Genomic DNA, 25,444 nt, shown 5'->3' with positions numbered 1-25,444 from the left:
AAAGTATATGATTTCAAGAATTTCCTTCAACTTACTTCATGCATCCTTGTTGAAGTTGTTCTTGTGTTACTTCGCATGCACACATTCTTCACATACTTCATTTGGAATGTCGATTTCTGGTAACCCTGAAACCAAATTTCTTATCTTTAGATCTTTGATGTCTTTGAAGTTAAAATGGCCAAGTCTATAGTGCCATATTTATTCATCCATAGTTGTAGTTGCAAGGCACTTGTGCTCTATTCCATTTAGTTCAATATTGAAGGTTTTATTCTAAGACATTGAAGCCTTCAAGATTAACCCTCCACCTGAGTCGATAACTCTCATCATCTTGTCTTTGATAGACACTTTGTATTTCTTTTCGACCAACTACCTTATGTTGAGCAAATTATTTTGCATGCCTGGTATATATAATACATTGGAAATCACTAACCTCTTGCCATCTTTCTTCATAATCAGAAAGTCACCAATACCTTCAGCCGTCAGAGTATTGTCATTTGCAAATTTTACCATGTTCTTCATTGAGGGTTTTATATTGACAGACCAATCTTTCCTACCAATCATGTGTGATGAGCATCCTGAGTCCAAGTACCATTGGTCCTATAATTTTTCTTCATTTCTTGTTGTGACCATCAACAACATCTCTTCTTCTTCATGCTTTGCAAACTTTACATCATTTTCTTGATTCTTTTGTTTTTCAGGATAATCACTAGAGTAATGACCAAACTTCTGACAATTGAAACATTGAATGTGACTTTTGTCAGGTTTTTGACCACCACATCTTCCTCTACCTATAACATCACCTCTTTGTTTGCTTTGGTATAATGGTTTTCTTTGATTTGCCCATCCTCCTTCTTGCTAATTTCGACCAATCGAATTATTGTAGCTTCATCTACCTTTATTGTCGAATCACTTCCATTTGCATTTCTTTTCTCTTGTTGATTGTGTCTGCAAAGCCGCATCACTCTTTGACTTTCTTGTAGCTCTTTTATCCATTCTTTGTTCATGAGATTCAAGTGTCCCTTGAAGCTTTTCCTTTGTCAATGTTGACAAATCTTTCAACTCTTTTATGACTACTACCACATGATCGAACTTTGGAGCCAATGACCTCAAGATCTTTGCAACAACTGATCTTGATGTCAACACTTCTCCATATATCTTAATTTGATTCACCAGTTTTGTAACCCTAGTGAAAAAATCAGTTATGCATTGTCTTTCATCTGAAGCAATTCATACGTTCTTTTATGAGTTTGTAATCTCACCTCTTTCACCTTTTCTGCACATCCAAAGGATTTCTCAAGAATTTCCCATGCTTCTTTCGCTGAATCAGCATCACTCGACTTTTCAAAATTATCATAATCAACACATTGATGAATTATAAAGAGAGCTTTATAATCTTTCTTCTTCAATTCTTTGTGTGCATCCTTTCTTCATCTGTTGTATTTTCTACGAGCGGTGTTACTCCATCCTTCACAAGGTCCCAAAGATCTTGACAATAAAAAACAACCTTCATTTGTTTACACCAATTCTCATAATTTTGACCCTTCAAAATTGGGAGACTCACCGAAAAATATCCATTCGGATGATTCAACGCCATCGTGTTTTTCTTCCCACGTATCGCTCAACCAGTGCTCTAGATACCAAATGTTGGAAATTCGCCAATTCTCGCTCAAGAATTTTACCAAAACTTGATGAATTCCAAACTAAATCTTGATAAAAAAAATCAATCTTTCTGATTGATTACTCATATTGTTCTTCACTCTTCACTTGAGTGAATCAACTACACTCTTTTTTGCACAAAGATAATGAAAGAAGAAAGAAAAATTGAATTTTGGAAGAGAGGAATTAGGGTTTATCGAGAGAAGAAGGAAAAAGAAAAACTTGTTTATGCAGAGTTTCTCTTTCCTCTCAAACTTTGCAATCTGCAATTACTCACTTACAAGTTACAATCAATAATAGGATTGTTCCTTATTTATAGGTTGAATTTGCTTGCACACCAAGAAAACCCTAACTAACATAACTAACTCAGCTAAACAAAATAAATAAAGTTAAGTCAATATTTCGACAACTAATTTAATTCGACACACATAGGCATTTCGACAACTTCCTTGCCTCTGTCGAGCAACTTGTTTCGACACAAGAAATTACAATTCAACATAAACAATTATAAAATTAATTTTAAAAAAAAGATAAATTATAAAATTTAACTAGTTCTATTAAACTAAAATCAAAATTATAACTGAATATTATAATTTACTTAAAACTTTAGAATTAATTATGATGAGATTTCAACATGTGCGTACGATCTTAGAGGTTAAGAACTTTTTCCAATTGACTACCTAATTTGATAGTACATATCAGAAATCCTTTATTTATTATATAAAAATTTAGGTCTCATTCTTTAGTATTTGAGGTTTATTTTAGGGAATTTCTTAATGCATCATACGTTATTTAGGTACTACAACAAAATATTTAAATGTACCCAAATTTCGGAGATGTATCTCCGGATACTATTAGAGATATAAGTTAGTATTATATTCTACTGTAGCAAAATGCTTAGCTGTCATTCTGTTAGTATTATATTCTACTGTAGCAAAATGCTTAGCTGTCATTCTATTTGTTATAGTATATATAAGCACCTACTGTAACTTCTTCATTGGGATGAATACCATAACAGAATTCCTCTTTCTCTTTATTTCCTAATTCTAACATGGTATCTAGAGCTTCTTTTGCGATCTAGCGCTTCCATGGCATCACCGTTTAATTCCGAGGGCGTTTTTCCCTCTTCTCATGTCAAACTCTCTCATCTCATCTCCGTTAAGCTGGATGATAAGAACTTCAAACAATGGAAACAACAAATTGACGGTGTGATTCGCGGCCACAAGCTCCAGCGGTTCGTGACGGCGCCGCTTGTGCCTCCACGTTGTACTCCTGGTGCCGATCCTGTTACCGGTGACGCAAATCCAGAGTTTCTTGATTGGGAACAACAGGATGCGCTCATCTGCACCTGGTTGCTTTCTACAATCTCCGATTCGCTCCTTCCAAAACTCGTGGATTGCACATACTCATGGCAAGTGTGGTCTGAAGTTCATCGTTACTTCAACACCTTGCTCACCACTAAGGCGCGTCAACTACGATCTGAGTTACGAAACCTGACGAAAGGATCCCGCACAATCACGGAATTTGTTGTCCGCGTTCGTGAAATCAGTGAGTCCTTGGTTTCGATCGGAGATCCTGTCCCTCATCGTAACCTAATTGAAGTCGTGCTTGACGCTCTCCCTGAAGAATACGATCCTATTGTTGCTGCGATGAATAGCAAAGAAGATCTATGTTCGTTGGATGAACTTGAGTCGAGTCTTCTTGCTCACGAATCGCGTATTGAAAAGAATCGTAAAGTTGTTCTCACTGAATCTGTGACTGTGAATCTCACACAGGCTTCGCCGCCATCAGCACCACCCTCAACTGAGCTCTCCGGTGTTGATTTGAACCCTAATTTTCCTACTGGAACTAGTCATGTGACTGCCAACTCTGAAAATCATGGTTATGGTTCACGCGGTGGTCGTAATGGTCGTGGTGGTGGCCGTTCCGGTCGTGGTGGAGGTCGATTTGGGAAGGTTTCATGCCAGATATGTCATAAATCTGGACATGATGCCTCTGTATGCTACCACAGATACTCTTATTCAGGTGCTCCTTCCGTTCCCTCACCAAGAGCTCCCTTCAATCCTTACATGATGGCACCACGATCTCCCTCTTATCCTCCCTCTTTTGGATATCCTGCTGCTCCACGGCCAACACCACCTAGGCATCCTCAACCACAAGCTTTTCTCACAGGTTCAGATTCTGGCTTCAGCAACCAGTTGTGGTACCCTGATTCAGGTGCGTCTCACCATGTCACGCCTGATGCTTCAAATTTGTCTGATGCTTCCTCGTTGACTGGAGCTGAACAAGTGTATATGGGAAATGGCCAAGGTTTGTGCATTAACTCTGTAGGTTCCATGAATTTCCCTTTATCCAATCATCCTAACTCATCTCTAATGCTTCATAACCTTCTTCTTGTTCCTCACATCACTAAGAACCTTATGAGTGTCAGTAAATTTGCACAAGATAACCGTGTTTTCTTTGAGTTTCATCCTCAGGTTTGTCTTGTTAAATCGCAGGATTCTTCTGAAGTTCTTCTTCGTGGCACTGTTGGAGCCGATGGACTCTACAGCTTTATCAATCCTGTTTTGTCTCTGTCCAAGCTTCATAGTTATAACTCTTGTAATAATCTTAGTTCCACTTGTAATTCAGCTGCTTCTAGCAATTGTATCTCCTCTTGTAATCCTGTTTCCCATATTAATGAAATTACCACTGGTTCTAGTTTACAGTCTTCTCCTACAGCTCATGTTTCCACTGTTAATATTTCTAATTCTCATTCATCTGTCCCCTGCTCCACCTCCATCTCTGTTAGTAAATATATATTATGGCATACAAGACTTGGCCACCCCCATCACCAAGCTCTTGCTGAAGTTCTTAAAATATGCAATGTGCCAATTCCTCATAAACCTCCCACTGCCTCATGTTCTGCTTGCTGCTTGGGCAAGTCTCATCGACTTCCATCCTCCCTCTCTACCACTGTTTATCACCATCCCTTTGAACTTGTTGTCTGTGATCTATGGGGGCCTGCACCCATTCACTCCTCAGGTGGTTATACATATTTTCTCACCTGTGTTGATGCGTTTTCTAGATTTGTTTGGGTCTTTCCTCTTCGGTTAAAATCTGATACCCTCACCCAATTCATTCACTTCAAAACCATGGTCGAACTCCAATTTAATTGCAAAATTAAAGGAGTTCAAAGTGATGGAGGTGGTGAGTTCAAGCCTTTCACCAAATATCTTACTGAGTTAGGTATTGTCCATCGTTTCACCTGTCCCTATACTCATCATCAAAATGGTATAGTTGAACGCAAACATCGTCATATAGTTGAAACAGGCCTAGCTTTGCTTGCTCATTCCAAGCTGCCTCTCAAGTATTGGGATCATGCCTTTGTCACTGCAGCCTATCTCATTAATAGGCTGCCTAGTTCCTCATTACAAAACCAGTCCCCTTACTCCATTTTAATGCAAAAACCTCCTGACTACTCTAGTCTCCGTGTCTTTGGTTGTGCTTGCTTCCCATTCCTACGTCCTTATAATTCCCACAAACTTGCTTTTAGATCTCAGGAATGCATTTTCTTGGGATACTCATCTGTCCATAAAGGATACAAGTGTCTTGCAGCAGATGGAAATATTTATCTCTCTAAGGATGTGTTATTTCATGAATCCAGATTTCCTTATTTGGACCTCTTCCATCCCTCCACTTCCTCTACTTCCTCTAACATGTCTTGGCTCCCATCTGCTGCCTCTCCACCCATTATTCCCACTCACCGTGTTCCTCCTCTCCAACATATTAGTCCCACTGCTTCTTCCCTTAACAGGCAGTTTTCATCAACCTCTAATCACCCTTCAGCTGCAGATACTGCATTCTCATCTCCATCCAGCCCTTTACCTCTCTCAAGCCAACAAAATGTATCTCAGTCTCCCTCCCCTTCACCCAATCCTGCCTTTTCTGACTTAGCTGAAGCCAGCACAATCTCACCATCCTCCTCACCAGGTTCTGTTAATTCTGACAGGTCTGGTTCCAATTCTGCCGCTAATTCTAATCCTGTTGTCAGTACTGTTCCCAGTCCTCATATTCTCAATCCTCTCAATGCCCATCCTATGACAACTCGAGCCAAAAATGGGATTGTGCAACCCAAAATCCATCCCACCCTTTTACTCACCCATATGGAACCTACTACTGTTAAGCAGGCTTTGGCTTCCCCTCACTGGTTCCAGGCAATGCAGGAAGAATATCAAGCTCTTTTGAAAAATCAGACATGGACCTTGGTGTCTCCATCTGAGTCAAGGAGGCCCATAGGCTGCAAATGGGTTTTTCGGGTGAAGGAGAACCCGGATGGTTCTATCAACAAGTATAAGGCAAGATTGGTTGCCAAAGGGTTTCATCAAAAGGCTGGCAGTGATTTTACTGAAACTTTTTCTCCAGTGGTGAAGCCTGTTACTGTCAGGACTGTCCTCACCCTTGCTGTCACAAACAGGTGGACCATCAAGCAAATAGATGTTAATAATGCTTTTCTCAATGGCCTTCTTGAGGAAGAGGTGTATATGATTCAACCCCCTGGGTTTGAAGCTACTGACAGGTCTCTTGTTTGCAAGCTCAACAAAGCCTTGTATGGGCTAAAACAGGCTCCCCGGGCCTGGTTTGATAGGCTCAAAAGCTCCCTAATGCAGCATGGTTTTAAGGCCAGTAAGTGTGATCCTAGCTTGTTCTTTCTCCACACTAGCAGCCTCACTATAATGATGTTGGTTTATGTGGATGACATCATTATCACTGGAAATTCTCCTTCTTTCATTGATAATCTTATCGCAAGTCTCAACAACAAGTTTGCTCTCAAGGACCTAGGACAGCTGGACTACTTTCTAGGCATTGAGGTGACACATCTTTCTAATGGATCATTACTTCTTTCTCAAACTAAATATGTGACTGACTTGCTTGCAAAGGTGAACATGTCTACTGCTAATGGAATGCCAACTCCCATGATATCTAGCAGCAAACTGTCCAAAGTAGGCTCTCACACACTATCAGATCCCACCCAATTTCGTTCTATTGTTGGTGCTCTTCAGTATGCAACATTAACTAGGCCTGAGTTATCCTTTTCAGTTAATAAAGTATGCCAATTTCTGTCTAACCCTCTAGAGGAGCACTGGAAAGCAGTGAAAAGAATCCTAAGGTATCTAAGTGGTACACTTCATTATGGATTACTTCTTCAACCTGCTCTCAGGCATCAACCTATGTCTCTTCTGGGCTTCTGTGATGCTGACTGGGCAGCTGACCCTGATGACAGAAGGTCAACATCTGGTGCTTGTGTGTTTTTAGGCCCAAATCTGATTTCTTGGTGGTCAAAGAAGCAGCCACTGGTGGCAAGATCCAGTGCAGAAGCAGAATATAGAAGCATGGCTCAACTGGCTGCCGAAATGCTGTGGATTCAGTCTCTCCTCACTGAACTTCACTGTCAGTTTCACACTCCTAAAATTATGTGTGACAACCTAAGCACAGTTTCCTTGGCCCATAATCCTGTTCTCCATAACAGGACAAAACACATGGAACTGGACATTTTCTTTGTGAGAGAAAAAGTCCTCAGCAAAAGCCTCATTGTGTCTCATGTTCCTGCTCAAGATCAGTGGGCAGATGCTTTGACAAAACCCCTTTCTGCAGCAAAGTTCCTTCCTCTTCGTGACAAACTTAGAGTGTTCAACAAAAGATGTTTGATTGAAGCACCCTCAGCTTCTAAGGGGGAATATTAGAGATATAAGTTAGTATTATATTCTACTGTAGCAAAATGCTTAGCTGTCATTCTGTTAGTATTATATTCTACTGTAGCAAAATGCTTAGCTGTCATTCTATTTGTTATAGTATATATAAGCACCTACTGTAACTTCTTCATTGGGATGAATACCATAACAGAATTCCTCTTTCTCTTTATTTCCTAATTCTAACAGATACACCTAATTCTCAGTTAACTTTAAAATATTTCGGAGATGTATCTTCAAACTTATTTCGGAGGTGCATCTCCGGAATGTGACCTCCGAAATGTTTTGGAGTTTAAATCGCGCAAGAATCCTTCTTGTTCCTCATTTCTGATATTTCTCAAAACCTCTTCAAACTCTCTCAATATTTTTGCCATTACCAAGTACAAAATTAAACAATCAAGCTTAAAGGATCTTCAATCAACATCATCCAATACTAAAGGAAATTGAAAAATTGTAAGTTTTTTTATGTTTTAAAAAGTTTTTGAGTTTTTGTGTAAATGAGTAGAAATTGATGATTAAGATTAGAAATGAGTAGAAATTGCATGAATGATAGTTTAGACATAGTGTAAAACATGTTTGTTGGCGGAAAATGATGATCAAAACAATATTTTTTGTGTTCGCATGTGTCCATTGGCGTCATTGACGCGCCTGCTAACTTGGAGAAAATTTCGGAGATGCATATAAATAATTTTTTGATGTTTAAGTTTTCTAGTAACCGGAGATGCATCTCAGGAATTTTCTCAGTCTTTTTTTTCTTACTTGTAGTGTTGCTTGCTTGCATTAATTGTCTGATTTACTTTAACTTATAGGAATTATGGCTGATAGATACAATAGGCTGAGGAACATGAGGGTTGCATAACATATATCAATGTGATGTATTGTATATGTTTTAAATTCTTACGGAGATGCCTCTCCGGTTCATTTAATATTTCAAGGTGCGTTCAGAGATACATCTCAGAAATATGGAGGCATTTAGTATTTTCACGTGGTGTCTCGGTAATATATATGTTGCCTTAAGAAATTATCTTATTTTAAGGGTTTCAAAATTTTGAGAGTTAAGTCCATAGTCTCACTCGCCTCGAGATTAGACCGACTATTTTGGTAAGATCTAAAATATGTTATTCTTTAATTTAAAATTATACATAAACTAATAAAGGTTAAATAGTTATAGTATTAAATTAATAATAAAAACAAAATTAAAATTAAAAAAAATGATACATTTAGAATGATTAAAAACATTCTTAAATTAGCGTAAATTATTGGTCTAACGATCAATCTCTAGTAGCATCATTTATTTACATTTATATATTAATATAAATAAGTTGTAGATATTTATAACTCAAAAACTTTTAAATATTAAAAAAATTGATATGAACAAGTCATTGACCTCAGATAATAAGTGAGTTTTAATTAAAGAGCAAATTATTTAAAAGAACTCTAGAGATTAACTCTAAAATTTCAAGAAAAAGTTCGCGAAAAAGTACAACATTTGGGAGGTACACATTGAGTTTCAAAATTTTAAGGGTTTCAAAATTTTGAGAGCTAAGTCCATAGTCTCACTCGCCTCGAGATTAGACCGACTATTTTGGTAAGATCTAAAACATGTTATTCTTTAATTTAAAATTATACATAAACTAATAAAGGTTAAATAGTTATAGTATTAAATTAATAATAAAAACAAAATTAAAATTAAAAAAAATGATACATTTAGAATGATTAAAAACATTCTTAAATTAGCATAAATTATTGGTCTAACGATCAATCTCTAGTAGCATCATTTATTTACATTTATATATTAATGTAAATAAGTTGTAGATATTTATAACTCAAAAACTTTTAAATATTAAAAAAATTGATATGAACAAGTCATTGACCTCAGATAATAAGTGAGTTTTAATTAAAGAGCAAATTATTTAAAAGAACTCTAGAGATTAACTCTAAAATTTCAAGAAAAAGTTCGCGAAAAAGTACAACATTTGGGAGGTACACATTGAGTTTGCAAGGAATACAATGCATTTCAATGTTTTTAGAAACATAATGCATTTTAGGAAAAACTCGTTGAGTTTCCTTGACACCTATAAAAGACGTTTTCATCTCTTTTTGGTACAAAATCATGAGAGGTAAAATTCTAGTGAGAGAAACACGGAGATATAAAGGGTTTTAGAATTTTATATTCTTTGAATTGAGAGATCTTTGATGGTTTCTAAAGGAATTGGAAAACACTTCTAAGCATTCTGAGTTTGTGTGATATATATATATATATATATATATATATATATATATATATATATATATATATATATATATATATATATATATATATATATATATATATATATATATATATATATATATATATATATATATATTAATTAGAGAAGAGTTTGAGAAATATTTAGATAGAAAATAAGAGATGTTCTTATTTTCATGTAACTCATCTTGTAATCTCTTGTAAAAACTAGTTAAGTATAATGAATCAGAGAACTTCACTTTGTTAGAGTAGATCGGTCTGATTGAACTAAGTAAACAAATATTGTGTGTACTTGTCACTTTATTTTATTCTTCTTAATTTTGTAATTTTTTTACGCTAATTGGCATATTGAAATTTTTTTGAGGATATTTATTTTGGTTGTCGTTGTTATTTGTCTCATAAGTTATTATTCTTGGTATGCTTAAACTTTTGATATTTCAATTTCACGACATATGGCTCCCATAGTGGGGGAAAATGGGTTAACTTTATAGCTCAACACTATGAACTCTAAATGGGATATTGAGAAATTTTTCGGGAAGAACGGTTTTGAGTTGTGGAAAGTGAAGATGAAAACATTTTTAATTCAACAAAATTGAGTAAAACATTGAAATGTAATGCATTGATGCCTCTAGGCTTAACACGAGCAGAGAAGACAAAGATGGTGGACAAGATCAAGAGTTCCATTATCTTGTACCTTAGAGGTAAATTTCTAAGGGAAGTCACCAAGGAGAAATATGTGGCATGGATGCGGGTCAAGGTTGAATCATTGTATATGACCAATTTATTGACTCACATGTTATGGTAAAAACAACAATTCCACTCATTTTGCTTGGTAGAGAACAAATTCATTGTATATTAGTTGACATAATTTAACAAGATCATTGATGACTTGCAAAATATTGAGGTGCGACTTGATGTTATTGATACCAAATTCGAGAAATAATGGGAATATAAATGTTGTTGATACCATAACTAAGAAAGAAAAGCTCACAATGCCAGAAATCAGATTTCACTATCTGCAAAGATTAAAAAGGGAAGTAATTCAAAAAGAAACTACTTGTCTCAAAACAGGCAGAAATGAGCACTTCGAGCACTACTTTCAAAGATCATACCAATGTCAATGTTGTCACTAGGGGTGGAAAAACGGCCTCGGCCCGCTGGGCATGCCCGTTTTTCCCGCACTTTTGTGCGGGGTGGGCTAAGGATTTAGGCCCTCACCCTCAAATGTGTCCGCCCCGCCCCGCCCCGTTTTTTTCGCGGGCTTTTGCGGGCACTTGTATTTATATAAATTTTTGCATTTTTAGGCTTAAAGAGTGCAGTGCCTGCGGGCTTTCCCCGCCCCGCCCTCACTTTTTTGCGGGGTGGGTCTAAGTTTTAGGCCCGCATCCTCAACTATGACCGCCCCGCCCCGCCCCGTTTTTTTGCGGACTTTTGCGGGGCGGGCCTAAACGGGGTGGGCATGCCCGTTTGCCACCCCTAGTTGTCATAACAAGAAGTCAGAAGGTTGTTAAAGATGAAGAAGAAAAGACAATAAATGATTATTATTTCATAGAGGTAGATCTGGAAGTGAGGAAAATTAGAAAGAATCAAAAGAGGTTATGTATTCCATAAAGCCAACTGAAGAGAAAAATAAAAAGGAGAGCAAATCAAAAATCAGGCTACCAGATCCTCAAAGGATAAAGAAGAAGAATCTAAATGAGATTTTTTTTAAATGTCTTGAAATGTTCAAAAAGCTGGAGATCAATATTCCTTTATTTGAAGTACTATAGAAAATGTCCATGTACCAAAAATTCATGAAGGATATAATCTCTAAAAAGAGAACAATGAGAGATGAGCCAGTAACCTTTACTGAGAAGTCTAATGCATTATCATAAGATAGGAGAATCCTCATCAAATAGAAAGATCCTAGAGTTATCACAATCCTATGCACTATAGAAGCCAGAACTTTCAAGAAGGTTTTGACTGATTTGAGAGCTAGTGTGAGCCTGGTGTCATTGTACATCTATCAAAAGCTTAATTAGAAAGGGCGTCGATACAAATATGAACTTGAAATTTGCATATCACTTCATAAAGTATCCATATGGGGTAGCTGAATATGTGATGGTTATCACAGAAAAACTTAGCTTCCTAGTTGATTTTGTGATCGTGGACATGCCTGAAGATGAAGAGACAACTCTCATTCTTAATCGACCATTCTTGCTTACAAGCCGATGCAATATCGATGTGAAAAAATGCACATTCACTTTAAAAGCTTATGATGATGAAATAACTTTAAATGTGCCTGAAAATAGGAAGCAAGTATGAGAAAAGGTAATCACTATCAAGTAGGCATGATCAAAACATGTGTGGGAAGAAAAATCTGAGGCTACCACCATAAAAGTCTCAAGAATAACCTCTCACATAATGTTAGCTCCACCAACACCTCCGAGTAGAAAAACTCAAAATTCCATTCCAAAAGCTAGGAGCAAAAATAAAAAGTGACATCGAAGTATGACTATAGAAATATGGAGTAACTTTTTATACAAAGTAGACTTTATCACTGGAAGAGATGATTTCGTCATCTCGAAAAAGAAAACTAAAAAGTTTTGGAAGGTGAAGTATCAATCCTAACATGGATGATGAGGCGTCAAACTAATGACGTTAAACGAACCCTATGTGGGAGGCAACCCAATTGAGGTATTCGTATTTTATATTTATAGTTGGTAAGTTTAAATTAAGTCCTGAGTTTTCGTTTGGTTTATTTTATGTTTGTTCACATATTTTTCTGTTATCGTGATGATTTATAGCTTTATCGGTTATGCGAAAACTCCCCAGACTAAATGCTTGTTTGTCCTTTGTGCATGTTGACTCACAAAATTATTATTCTAAATGATCTAATATGGTTTAATTTAGATGTACTGAAAGTTGAATATGTTTGTCGTAACTGACTGAGAAGCCACATCCAATAAGGGGTACTGTGTAGGTTGTCATCTCTAACCAACTCGATGATGACAAAAAAAGACAAACATAAAAGTTCACCATGAGAGAGTATTCCGATATGCATTTATTATTCAGAACTTGTGTACGTTTTTATTTGATTTCATATGCAGGATAACACACACTGAGACACATTTTTTGTTATTAACTCCGAGCATGTTTAGCTATCCCTTTTCATTATATTTATCCCTCATTAACCAATTTTGAGTTTGTATCCATTTTTTTTATTATTATTATCACATATTATTAACCTAATACCCAAACACCTTCGTACCATGTTCAAAGTTTGTATGTTGAGTTATAGGATATTTGTTAATTCTAAGTTTGAGATTATTGTTGAAATAACAACCTTTAAGTTTGGGATAGCTGTGCAGAAACTAAGAAGAGTCTCAAAGATTTTTACTTTATCTGAGTTAACATGAGTATCATGTTCTAAAAAGTTGCTTGATGACAAGCAACAACCTATGTTTGAGGTTGCGATCAATCATCATTTTTTCTGTATTTATCATCATCAGAACATTAAAAATATGTGATTTATCTTGCATTTGTTTTACTGTTTAAGTCAATTAGTGGTTTGTTTCTTTAGTTCCAAAATTTACTATTTATTTACTCTTTTGAATCAAAACCCCCAATTACTTTTGTTTAACTAAAGTGAAACTCGAACCATATATCATCGCACAGTTTTTGAGATTGATACTTTAAGATTTCCTATTATTACTACATCGACAGATTAATACACTTGCTAATTTACCGAACAACTTGCTAAAAAAGTACAATGAGGACAACACCTTACTGTGTAAGGTTGTTTGCGATGTTTAAAGTTTTTGGCTATGTTTAGGATTAACCTGCGTAGGATTGTGAGAAACTCTATGTTTTTATTATGGGAGAAAGATTGGATCCTCCTCAATTATGGGATTGAGGTATTTATAAAAGACCCATTGGGTATGGGCTAGAAAGTCAATAACGGTTTGCCATAGTTCCCTGATCAGAAATCATGGCTAATAGGAGACTTGTTCTCCTTGAAATCGTGGAGAAAGCGATTTTCCCCTCTCACTCACTCCTACAACCAATTAGTGATTGGGCATCTCATCAACTATGTATGACGGATTCGTCTCAGGCAAATCAAGTCCAATTGGACAACTTTTTCCCATTTCTAACGACATATCACCCAACGTGAGCTCGCCCGAAGTCGAGCAATTGGCTTATAAACTTCTCTTCCTAAGATTTGATAAAAGTATTTCAGAATAATTATCCTTAGACCAAATATTTGATCATATTAAAATTTAAACTTCGTGCTAGACTAATACCAAACTTAATTTTTTTTTCATATGATTTAAATTTGAGTAGTTCAATTCAACCGATTATTTTGATCTCTTGATTATGTGTAGTTTCTTCTCTTTGTTGTTTTTTTCCTACACTTTCATCTTTTTGTATTTTAGAATCCAAAAAAAATTTAAATTTAAATTTTTGCAAAATAAAAATTAGTACTCACGACAAAAGGAAAAAAATGGTGACTAACCAATAAGGAGTAAACAGCATCACGTGCGTTGGATGTACGTTCTCTCTATCATCCCGTCCCACCAATACAGCGAAACACACCGGTATGTAGCCCACTCTTAGAATCCCGAACCAATCCACCCTTACCCTTTTTCAATTCAAAATTCAACCCTACCTCATAAAATAAAAACAAAACAACAAAATAATAGCTTACGATTTTGATTTCAACGTTTTGTTTTGAACGCAGTATAATCTGATTCCGGTTTCCATGGAAACAATCTCAAAGATCTAGCTTGTAGCAGACGAAGTTTTTTTTTGCCGATGGCGATCCTCTATGCTTTGGTTGCCAGAGGCACCGTGGTTTTGGCGGAGTTCAGCGCCGTCACCGGCAATACAGGCGCCGTCGCTCGTCGCTTACTTGAGAAGCTTCCAACCGAATCGGATTCCAGACTTTGCTTCTCTCAGGATAGATATATCTTCCACATACTCCGATCCGATGGCCTCGCCTTCCTTTGTATGGCCAATGACACCTTTGGAAGTGAGTACTTTCTGTTCTTCTCTCTGTTCATTTGTTTTCTTGATTACTGTTTTTGATCTAATTGCTGCAATATTCAATTCTCTAGTTTGAATTCCTTTTGAGGCGAGTAATTTTGCTTGGATGAAAATTGAGATAATCTGTTAGTAAATTTAAAGTTAAAAATTGAAAACTTAATGTTTGTGCTGAAAAAGATGTTTATGGAAGAATCACTACTCTCTCTAGAAAGGAGATAGGGTTGACTTTGAATCTTTTGATTAAGAATAATTGGTCTTTGATTGCTTTTAATTACATATAATTGATCTTCGAATACTTGAGAATCAACTGCGTGAGCTGAAATTGAAAAAAAGGTGTAATTGAAGTCTGCATCATTGTTTATGTTGTGTGTTGTTAGTTCATCCATTAGGAGATTCAATTGTATTGCGGAGAGGTGGTCTTGAGGGTTGTTTCTAGCTTCGGTTGTGCTTGATAGTGGTGTGACTTTCTCCATTGATAATGCAAAGTTTGCAATCACGTTTGAAGCAGAATCAAACAGAGGCTTCATTCAATTGGCATCTTGGGTATATGGTGTGGCACCATGTCTGATGCAGTAATTGCTTTGGAATGACACTTTTCCGTAAGGAAATTGTCAGGAGCAGAGTCTGTGAACCTTCAATAACTATAGAAACTGGACTGTCCAGACACTGCAGACTGAGCCTTGGGCTTATACTAAGCTCTTTCACCCTTTAGGCTTGGAACTCGAGGGGATGTAGACCATCCATATATATCAGACTGATTCTTTAGCTTTACCTTTCAGGCTTAGAGCTAGAGGGATGTAGACCAACCTAGATATACCTAACCGAGCACGTGACATGCAAAGAAATATTTATAACATATGTATGAGGCATTCATATCTACAGCTTAATAACACTTTTATATATGTCTGCTCTAATTAGTACGGCCTAAACTTAAGGCAATAGATCGCTTGAACCTCATCCCAAATATTGATGAGACCAACAGTTTAAAAGAGCACCCTTTGAATCCATGAGAATACAGATTGCACACTGGGTAAGCTTGATCTCTAAGATTGTATCTTGAGTATTGGTCAAATTTAACTAGAACTGTAATCATTTGAGTTTTCAAAACATGATCCAAGAAGGTTTCCTTGAGAAGTTGTATATGGATTCTCGTTGTCCTCCAATGGAGAAGTGTTAGTATTATTTCCATGTTTTTTGAAACAAAAACCTACCCTTCATTTTAACAGTTTGCTTCTTTCACTATGAGAAAATTAAGGGCCAGTTTGATTATTGTTTTTCTGAAACAATTTTTTGGTTTAAGGAAACCAAAATGTCCATTTGATGCCTACTTTTTAGCCATACAAATTGGAATTTGTTTTCATATTCTGTTGTTTCAGTATAAATTGATAACCTGTTTTAGTAGTTTATATTTTCTTTCACTTGTTTCCATAAATTCTTAACTCTCACTTCAAACCATGCCTACCATATATGGCAGTCCTCAAACTATTATATAATTATTCTCAAAACAAAACTCATCAAACAGATTTTTTTGCTATTTATATTATGTGAAATATTCTATAAACTACTTTTTTAAGCATAAATAGACCAGGCAAGCTCTTAGGTTTTCATTGTTTTCCTTTCTTGGGTAATCCTTGGTTGAGCCTGTTTAGCAAGTATTGCATGTTACATGAGTGTCATTCATGTTAGTACATAATAAAAGATACAGAGCTAATGATGCTTCCTGTTAAGTGCATAAAATTTGCAATAACATTCATATAATGCTTTATAATATTGACTCTTGAGATCGAAATACATTTTCAGCTATGCATCTCACTTTCAACAAGGTCAATTTTATTCCAATGATGCAATTAGCTATAATTATTCCTAGAATCTGTCAACTAGTTCACTAGTAGTAATATTATGCTTGTATTTGGTAGGTAGATCTATAACTTCATTTGAGGCTCCAGACATCTACAAACTATTATCAGAGAAAACAATCTTAGTTTTTTGTTTTTTTAAATTGACTACATAATTATTACCTTCAATTTAATCTTGTCCAAGCTGTTGTGAATTTTCTTTTTTTTCTTTGTGAAAACCGATCAGTTCAAAAATTGATTTATAGGATTAGTGTATTTATCTCTGCATCAACATTGACTAACGGTCATTAGCATATTTGTAGTCGATGAGTCATGAAGCAAGAACTTACTGTTCCATCTTATTCTGTTACTGTTTTCATGTGCTTACTATGCCCCATTTTTTATTTATCCAGGGAGAATCCCTTTCTCATACTTGGAAGATATCCAAATGAGGTTTATGAAGAACTACAGCAGAGTTGCCAATTATGCACCAGCTTATGCAATGAATGATGAGTTTTCAAGGGTTTTGCATCAGCAAATGGAGTTTTTTTCTAGTAATCCCAGTGTTGATACACTCAATCGTGTGAGGGGTGAAGTTGGCGAGGCAAGTAATTCCAAAGAAATCTTTATCCCTCCTTATTCTGTTTTTTGATGTTTCTCCGCCCCATCAATTTATTTATTTAGTACATTTATAAAATGAGAACAGAAACTAATTAAAGTTCATGATATGATAGGGAAAGTTGCGCTCTTGTTAGTTTATGCAACTCTTTTTCTGTTGATAAATTTACCATATTCCTTGGTATGCACTGCGAGTGACAGCCAACTTGAACTGATAATTATCTGATTGCTATAACAACAACAACCCATCTGGTTTGTGAGGCTAATGCAGAACACAAAAATGCTAATATGATTTCGATACACTTGTTTATTCTCCAGTTTTAGTTTAGGTAAAAATGAATGTCACAATGAGTTATTATATATAGGACTTATCTTTGTATAGAGTTTGTAGACTAAGTAAAAGTGGTATAGTTTTACTCTCTTGACTTGAAATGTGCTGAGTGCCTTTACAAAAAGCATCATATGCTGATTATTTTGCAGCTAGCTTCTGAAGAGTGTATTGGATTTTAAGTTGTTCTGATGTTGTAAATGTCAATTAAGTTGTTAATGCTTGTCATTGATACGCTAAGGCTGTTTAAATCCTATGACATAGTTGATAACATTAGAATTTTCACTCTATCATTCAGATACACACTATCATGGTGGATAATATTGAGAAAATATTGGAGAGAGGTGACCGGATTGAACTTTTAGTTGACAAGACAGCAACAATGCAAGACAGTTCATTTCACTTTAGGAAGCAATCGAAGCGCCTTCGAAGAGCTCTTTGGATGAAAAATTTCAAACTCTTGTGAGTGAAATTTCTTTCCTTAATTATAAGGAATATATATTTGAAAAGTAAAGATTTTTTTATCCGGAGTACCAAAAATTCTTTGGATTTTGAAAAGAAAAATGGATTTTATTTTGCATTTTTGTCTTATCCTTGCTTTGACTCTGTATTTTGATATTTGACAGGGCGTTATTGACGTGCTTGATTGTTTTACTCCTTTACTTTATAATTGCTGCTTGCTGCGGTGGCATTACTCTATCATCCTGCAGATCTTAATTGTCTCTCCTGGTGGTTCATATATTTTCTGAGCTCTGCAATGGTCAAGATTCCTGTCAATATCTACCTTGGAAACTTCAGTAGTATGAGCTGAGTGGGAAAATTTGGTAAAGGATCTAGAAACCTTTCGTTGTTCTTGGTTCTTTATTATAAGATTACACACGAAAGCCAGCTGTGGTGCTATTTTGTGATTATAGGACATCATTATGTAAATGTGGATTTTTATTATCTTTTATGGTCTAGGTTTTTACATTATTGTTTATAAAGTATTGCAATTTTCTTGTACACATTAGTGCTTTTGTATGTCGTTGCTATTGAAAATTTAGAGTCAAGCACCCTGTATGTCTAATTGAGGAACGGTTCTTCACATTTCAACGCAATGCTGGTTTAGTATTTTAAGTTGGTAATAAATCGTGGGAAATGCTGTTTCCACCATGTTATAATATATGTTTCTCACACTAGCCACCGTGAAAAGTCACAATTATCTAGGGAGCGATTAGAGATGTATCATGTATTTTTGGACGAATTTTTTTCACACATCTCAGATTAAATTACGGAGAGAAATCTTTATTTTGTTAAAATCTTACTTGGAGAAGCATCTCTATTTGTTTAAAAGATTAATCCAGAAAGGCATTTTCGTAACCTTCATTAGTTCAATATTCAATGAATTTTTTGGAAATGCATATTTGAAATACGTTTTGTTAATTCAAATCATAAGCAATGACAAAATAATAGAATAACATAAATTAATTTTAAAATAAATATTACATAGATAGAAGTTAATCTTAATATAAATTTAATATTACATTTAATTATAAATTGTGGTTAGGGATTTTGCAACATTCTTAGAATATCTTCGGTCGATCTTATCATCGTTGTGTTCACTTCAATCAGATCTTTTATGGGTAACGATAAAAGTTACTCCACATAATCTTTAAATCATCACATGTCTTTAGTTCAAACATGGTGAAGCGTATATTTTCTTTGTTGTCAATTGAGGATGAACGGTACTCAAGTTTGATAACTCTCTGATATACTTTATATCACAGAAGAGTATTTAGTTTGGATTTCAGATCAATGAGAAGCATGTCCCCGAAGACCTAAAATTGAAGTGAGAGTTTTGCACCATTGAAATATACAAATGCAAAATGAGGATGCGTATTCATTTAGGTTTGTGTTGGTTTATGTAAAGAAAATGGAGTGAGAGACTATATTTATAGAAGTTGTATATCAATAAGAAGCTTACAAACCCTATCATATCATCAGTTTTTTTTTTACGGAGATGCACGTTGTAACACCCTAAACCAAGAAACTTATGTATAAAGCATTACTCGATAATTTAAGATGTCACCAACGACAACCCAAAAACACAATTCAACAATTATCAACATGCAGCAGAAATCATATTATAAAACCCTCAATAAAACTTCATAATAGTTGATAAACTTATCAAGCACCAAAGTAAATGTTAATGCAAAAACAAAACAACTCACGTCCTCGATGTTACACGACCAGAGCACTAAAAGCGCTAAATTGCGATAAAACGATAAATAAAAAAACGAAGAGTAGCTCCAACAAGCCACCTTCCACACACAACAACCGTTTACTCCTGGTTATCTGCAAGATGGCCATGATGGACAACATGAAGCAAAAGGATGAGAAACAACATTCTATATGAACAATGTAAAGAATGTGAAGATAGAGAAACATACAACATGACACATATTTAATACACAATCAACATCACCATAATCCCATGCCTATTTATATATATATATATATATATATATATATATATATATATATATATATATATATATATATATATATATATATATATATATATATATATATATATATATATATATATATAGAGAGAGAGAGAGAGAGAGAGAGAGAGAGAGAGAGAGAGGAGAGAGAGAGAGAGAGAGAGAGAGAGAGAGAGAGAGAGAGAGAGAGAGAGAGAGAGGAGAGAGAGAGAGAGAGAGAGAGAGAAGAGAGAGAGAGAGAGAGAGAGAGAGAGAGAGAGAGAGAGAGAGAGAGAGAAGAGAGAGAGAGAGAGAGAGAGAAGAGAGAGAGAGAGAGAGAGAGAGAGAGAGAGACTCACGACAAAACATGACACTTATGCATCTAGTACCATTATGAACAACACATGTCCATCCCGCTCCTGAATCCACACCATCGGACCAGAGCACACCAATTCGCTACTAACACCTTTAATAACGCTTCACTGATTCCCATCTGAAACCAACTATTCACTCCTGAATCCACACCATCGGGCTAGAGCACACAAATAATGGACCGAAATCCGTATACCACAATGCATGATTTTCAACAACATGCAATATCACCAAAATTATCACCATGTGTTAACCATAATTATGCACAACATCATTCTCAATACACAATAATTGATTAATTCCACAATAAATAATAAACAACACTAAAATACCTCAAAATAGTGACCAAACAGTAACACCCCGTCAACTATATATTCACATACAACACTCAATAATGTTAAATTATTTTAACATCAATTCATTATTACGCAAACACAACAAGTCACACAGTTATACACATATTTCATGACATATATATCCTTCAAACATGACAATTCATCTCATAAGGCGCTTCCATAATGAAGCTCTATGTGTTAGCTTTCCAACGCTTCCAACCGTGCCTCAATCCGAGTCTCAAAACTCAAGTTACTACAATTCCAGTAGCGAACAAAAACTATGTGATGTCATCCTCTCCAGGAGAGCACAACAACTCGGTGGGCGAAGTTCACAGGGCCAAGCTCGCCAAGCGAGGTCTCCTAGACTTGCACTACTAGAAACACGATTTTGCACTACAGAACCTCCGAACTTTCTCCAATTTCGTCCCAAACATCCTCAAACGTCCAGAAACTTATATCTAAGGGTGTTCAAAACCGAACCAGCCCAATAGAAAAACGCAAACCAAACCGAACCGCAAAAAAACGCATTTGATTTGGATGTGTTTGAGTCATTTTTTAACAAAACCGCGCGATTCGGTTCTGTTTGTAGTTTGTATTTTACAATTCGAACCAAACTGAAACAAATTGCATTATGTTACAACCCAAACATCATTTATCCCATATCCAACCAAAAACCCAAACCTATTATGTCTTATGTCTTAGCCTTACAATTACGAATGATTTTCTCTTACTCACACTTAGGATTTCAGTTTTACCATTCTCAATTCTCTTGTAGTAACATTGCACCTTCTTCTCATCTTTTTTGTCATGTGTATCTCGCCTCTTCTACTCTCATATCTCATCTCTTATGTTCTTTCTTTTTCATCTTCTCATTTTTATGCTACCGTTGTATCTTCCAATTACGTTTTTTCGCACATTTCTTCTCTAACCTTGCATATCTTATATTATTTCTTTTTTATCTTCTTTAATCTCTCCTTTCCTTTTTTTCTTCTTCATTATACTGTAATGTTTTTTATATTATTTTATGCTAATATTTTATATTCACTTTTGTCTAGTCTAGTTTGATTTTTGTATATTGAATGAAAAGTTGTTGTGCCAATGTGATAAGTTTAATGTTATTTGGTAGTGTATGAATGACTAAACACAAACTTATGTTGTTATCTATATGTGTATGTATTGCTCAATAAAAAATATTTAAAAAAACCGAACCAACCCAAACCATATTGGTTTGGTTTCTAAAAGCAAACTAAACCAAACCAAATCGCATGCTTTTTTCTCTTGCGGTTCAAATCATTTTTAGCATCAAAACATCTCAAACCGCACCGCGAACACCCCTACTTATATCAGATGTTATAACATCATTAGGACATGTTAAATCACATAACCACACCATTTGATTCATTCAATTTCATCAATTCATGTTTATGATCATGCTTTCAACAACTCCAACAATGACACATAAACATACCTACATAAACAGAACCACATATACACAAATGCAACTATAAAAATAAGATGAATGCACCTTTAATCATCCAATTCTAGAATTACATACACAAACAACAATTCATAATCAACTCACACAATTCCTAAAGAGAGAAAGAAATTCTCTTATGTATCCTTTCATGCTATACACCCATATAGTAAGTCCTTTCTCCCCCTTACCTTAGGTTCCTTACAAAATTCAGAATTGACCAAGGTTGCTCTTCCCTCTTCAAGCCCTAGCCTTGCCTTTGCCTCTTTTCTCCCAATTTTGTTTTTACGTACTGTGTTTTCTCTAAAACTCTACTAAACATTATTTATCCCTAACCTAATTATTCAAACTCTTAAAAATCATATTAAGGCTCAACTTATGTTACAACTTTCACCACTCCCCTCATATTCTCTAATTTCCTACTTTTCACCACAACTCTCTTTTTTATAATTTATTTTAATTAGTTAATTAAAATAACTATAATTCTAATAACTTTAATTATTTTAATCTTCTATTCCTTCTACAACCCCATCAACACTCTCACCATCAACACGACAACTTCCTCTTGCATTTTTGAAAACTCTCCTCAAAATATACATCACAAACATAAGCTTGACCCTTTCGAGTCAACTGCATTAAAGGAAATGTCAACTTCGATAAGCCTTCAATAAGCCTCTTATAGTAATCAACCAACCAAAAAAACTTCTGATCTTTGTAATAGACTTTGGAGTCTCCCACTGCAATACAACATCTATCTTTGACGGATCAACATCAATATGACCACTATAAATCACATGACCAAGGAAAGTCACTTCTTGCTACCACAACTCGCACTTGGATAACTTCGCATACAACTTCTTTTCTTACAAGGTCTGCAACACAACTTTTAGATGTTCCGCATGCTCTTCATCAGACTTAGAATATATCAAAATATCATCGATGAACATAACACAAATTGATCTAAGAACAGATGGAATATTCTATTCATGTACTCCATGAACACTCCAGGAACATTAGACACTCCAAACGACATCTATGAATACTCGTAATGACCATACCTAATTCTAAATGCAGTCTTCAAAATATCTTCTGGTTTCATATGAATTTGATGATAACCCAAAAACAATTTGGTCTTACAAAACACACAAACACCAACCAAGTGATCCATAAAATATTAATTCTCAGAAGATGATATTTATTATTAATTGTCACTTTATTCAGTTGTCGATAGTTAACACACAATCTCATGCTACCATCTTTCTTCTTCACCAACAACACCAACGCTCCCTACAACGAAACACTCGGTCGGACAAACTTCTTCTCAAGCAACTCTTTTAATTGCTTCTTCAACTCACTCAACTCTGAAGAAAACATTCTATAAGGATCCAACGGCACATGACTAGTACCAGGTACTAAGTCTATAGAAAACTCCACCTCAAGCTCCGATGGTAATTCACTTATATCATTTGGAAATACTTCAGGAAAATCACACACCACATGTAACTCACCAGTCGCAACTTTACTTTCATCCTTCATAAGAGCTAATATCATAAACACCTCATCCTTCATGCATTCATCCACTTACTTAGCAAATAAGAATAACCCGTCGCTTGCATCAAACTCTGGAAATGACACAGATTGTCAAAATAGTTGATATGAACATGGTTGAACTCCAACAAGTTCATCCCAATGATAACATCAATTTTATTCAATAGTAGACATATTAAGTCCATCCTATCATAGATTGTCAGTGGTCAATACAAACACACCCACAACGTCATCACTGAACCATTATCGGGGGTATCAATAGCCATACTCCCAACCATATGAGACAACTTTAAACCCAACCTCTCAGCACAATCAAGCAGAAAAATGAATGCATTGCACCCGTGTCAATAATAGAAATCATAGGAATACCATTGATAAAACACGTACCTCGAATCAATATGTCTGAGCTAGTAGTCTTTGACCTAGTCAAAGAAAAAGCTTTCCCTCAAGACTGGACCTTTTTTAGCTTCTGGCAATGAGTAATAATGCAACCCTGTTCGTCACAGTTATAACAACTCGACCCATCACTCTTGCAATCTGCAATACGGTGACTCGTCTTTCTATATTTGAAGCACCTCAGGGCTTTATTCTTGCATTCATTAGCACAATGGCCCGACTCACCACACTTGAAACACTTGATAAAAGCGGGAATCTCTCCCCCAATTGGATTTTTCTCATATGAAGCCCTCTGCTTGCCTTTATCAACTAGAGTACTATACAGTTTCCCACGATACTAGTTCTTCCCTTTATTATCACTAAGACTCTTATAGTAAGCAAAACGAGTCTTGTTATCCTCATCATATATCCTACACTTATTCACCAACATAGGAAATCGGAGAATCTCCTGGACGTAGTTCATTTTCAAACTTGATACACTTCGACCCCTCCACAACCGCACCATTGTAGTGTGGACAAAACTTCACGAGCTCTTCGAACTTAACAACATACTCAACAACTGTCATATTTCTCTACTTTAGCTCAAGAAACTCAATTTCCTTCTTACTTTGCACGTCTTTTGGAAAATATTTCTCTAAGATTCCAGCCCTGAACACAACCCAAGTAATCTCTGTACCAACAGCTTCGAGTCTTTGACACATGTTATCCCACCAGTCTTTGGCCTCTTCTGATAACATGAGAGTACCGAACTGCACCTTCTAAACCTCAGTGAAAGCCATCACTCGAAAAACCTTCTCAATCTCTCTGAGCCACGACTGTGCACCCTTCGGATCATATATTACCTTGAACATTGACATATTATTTCTTTGAAACTTCCTCAATCCATGGAACTCATCACTAGTCTGATTCTGCTGACCCTATAGCGCCTGAGCCATGACTCCAAAGCATCAACAATCGCTCGATCGTTTCTTCTAGACATATTATGTACATCATAAGAAATATAAGAAAGATGATTGTTCTATAATTTACAAATTCACCCTTTGATCATTACATGCCACGTCACCGTTTTAATGGCATATCCTATCTATTATGAACTAAATCCAACCGAATTTCTGTATTGATTTAAAGCCAACCACATTTTGCTTTTAGTTTATATTTTCTATTCTGTTTATTTGATAAAAACATACCAATGTAACCGGTAATCTTTTGTGATTGGGTGGGACCCATGCGTTGGACAGCTGGTGGAGAGCTGTTGAGACTGGCCGAAAGTGATCTGTCTTGGGCAGGCTTTTTGCTTAGAATTGATGTTTGAAAAAGGACAAGGCTTTTAGAATTTGGGAGTAGAAAATATATTTTTATTGGGGTAAGAAAAATTGGTGGATTATAAGGGAAATCGTGGGTCGGTTTTATAG

The 25,444-nt window shown here is 35.7% G+C and overlaps 1 protein-coding gene across 2 annotated transcripts; it reads left to right on the top strand.

The window, feature by feature from the left end:
- The first annotated feature begins 14,099 nt into the window (after window positions 1-14,099).
- Window positions 14,100-18,552, top strand: LOC127100378 (vesicle-associated membrane protein 714). 2 transcript variants are annotated; one of them, XM_051037521.1, is made up of 5 exons: window positions 14,100-14,213; window positions 14,357-14,647; window positions 16,910-17,100; window positions 17,741-17,904; window positions 18,069-18,552. In XM_051037521.1, exons 2-5 carry the CDS (start codon window positions 14,431-14,433, stop codon window positions 18,157-18,159), a joined length of 663 nt encoding a protein of 220 aa, XP_050893478.1. In that variant the 5' UTR covers window positions 14,100-14,213; window positions 14,357-14,430; the 3' UTR covers window positions 18,160-18,552. The 2 variants fall into 2 exon arrangements, with proteins under 2 accessions (XP_050893478.1, XP_050893477.1); XM_051037520.1 differs by having other exon boundaries at window positions 14,195-14,647.
- Window positions 18,553-25,444: the final 6,892 nt, after the last annotated feature.

The sequence above is a fragment of the Lathyrus oleraceus genome, chromosome 7, assembly GCF_024323335.1.
Source record: "Lathyrus oleraceus cultivar Zhongwan6 chromosome 7, CAAS_Psat_ZW6_1.0, whole genome shotgun sequence".
Taxonomy (NCBI): domain Eukaryota; kingdom Viridiplantae; phylum Streptophyta; class Magnoliopsida; order Fabales; family Fabaceae; genus Lathyrus; species Lathyrus oleraceus.
This window is presented reverse-complemented; position numbering and strand designations above follow the sequence as displayed.

Bases quoted from the DNA above. Each gene is read 5' to 3' on its own strand.
- LOC127100378 (XM_051037521.1), top strand. From the start codon at position 14,431: ATGGCGATCCTCTATGCTTTGGTTGCCAGAGGCACCGTGGTTTTGGCG. The intron at 14,648-16,909 runs GTGAGTACTTTC...TTATTTATCCAG, and splicing joins GGCCAATGACACCTTTGGAA to GGAGAATCCCTTTCTCATAC. The intron at 17,101-17,740 runs GCAAGTAATTCC...TCTATCATTCAG, and splicing joins TGAGGGGTGAAGTTGGCGAG to ATACACACTATCATGGTGGA.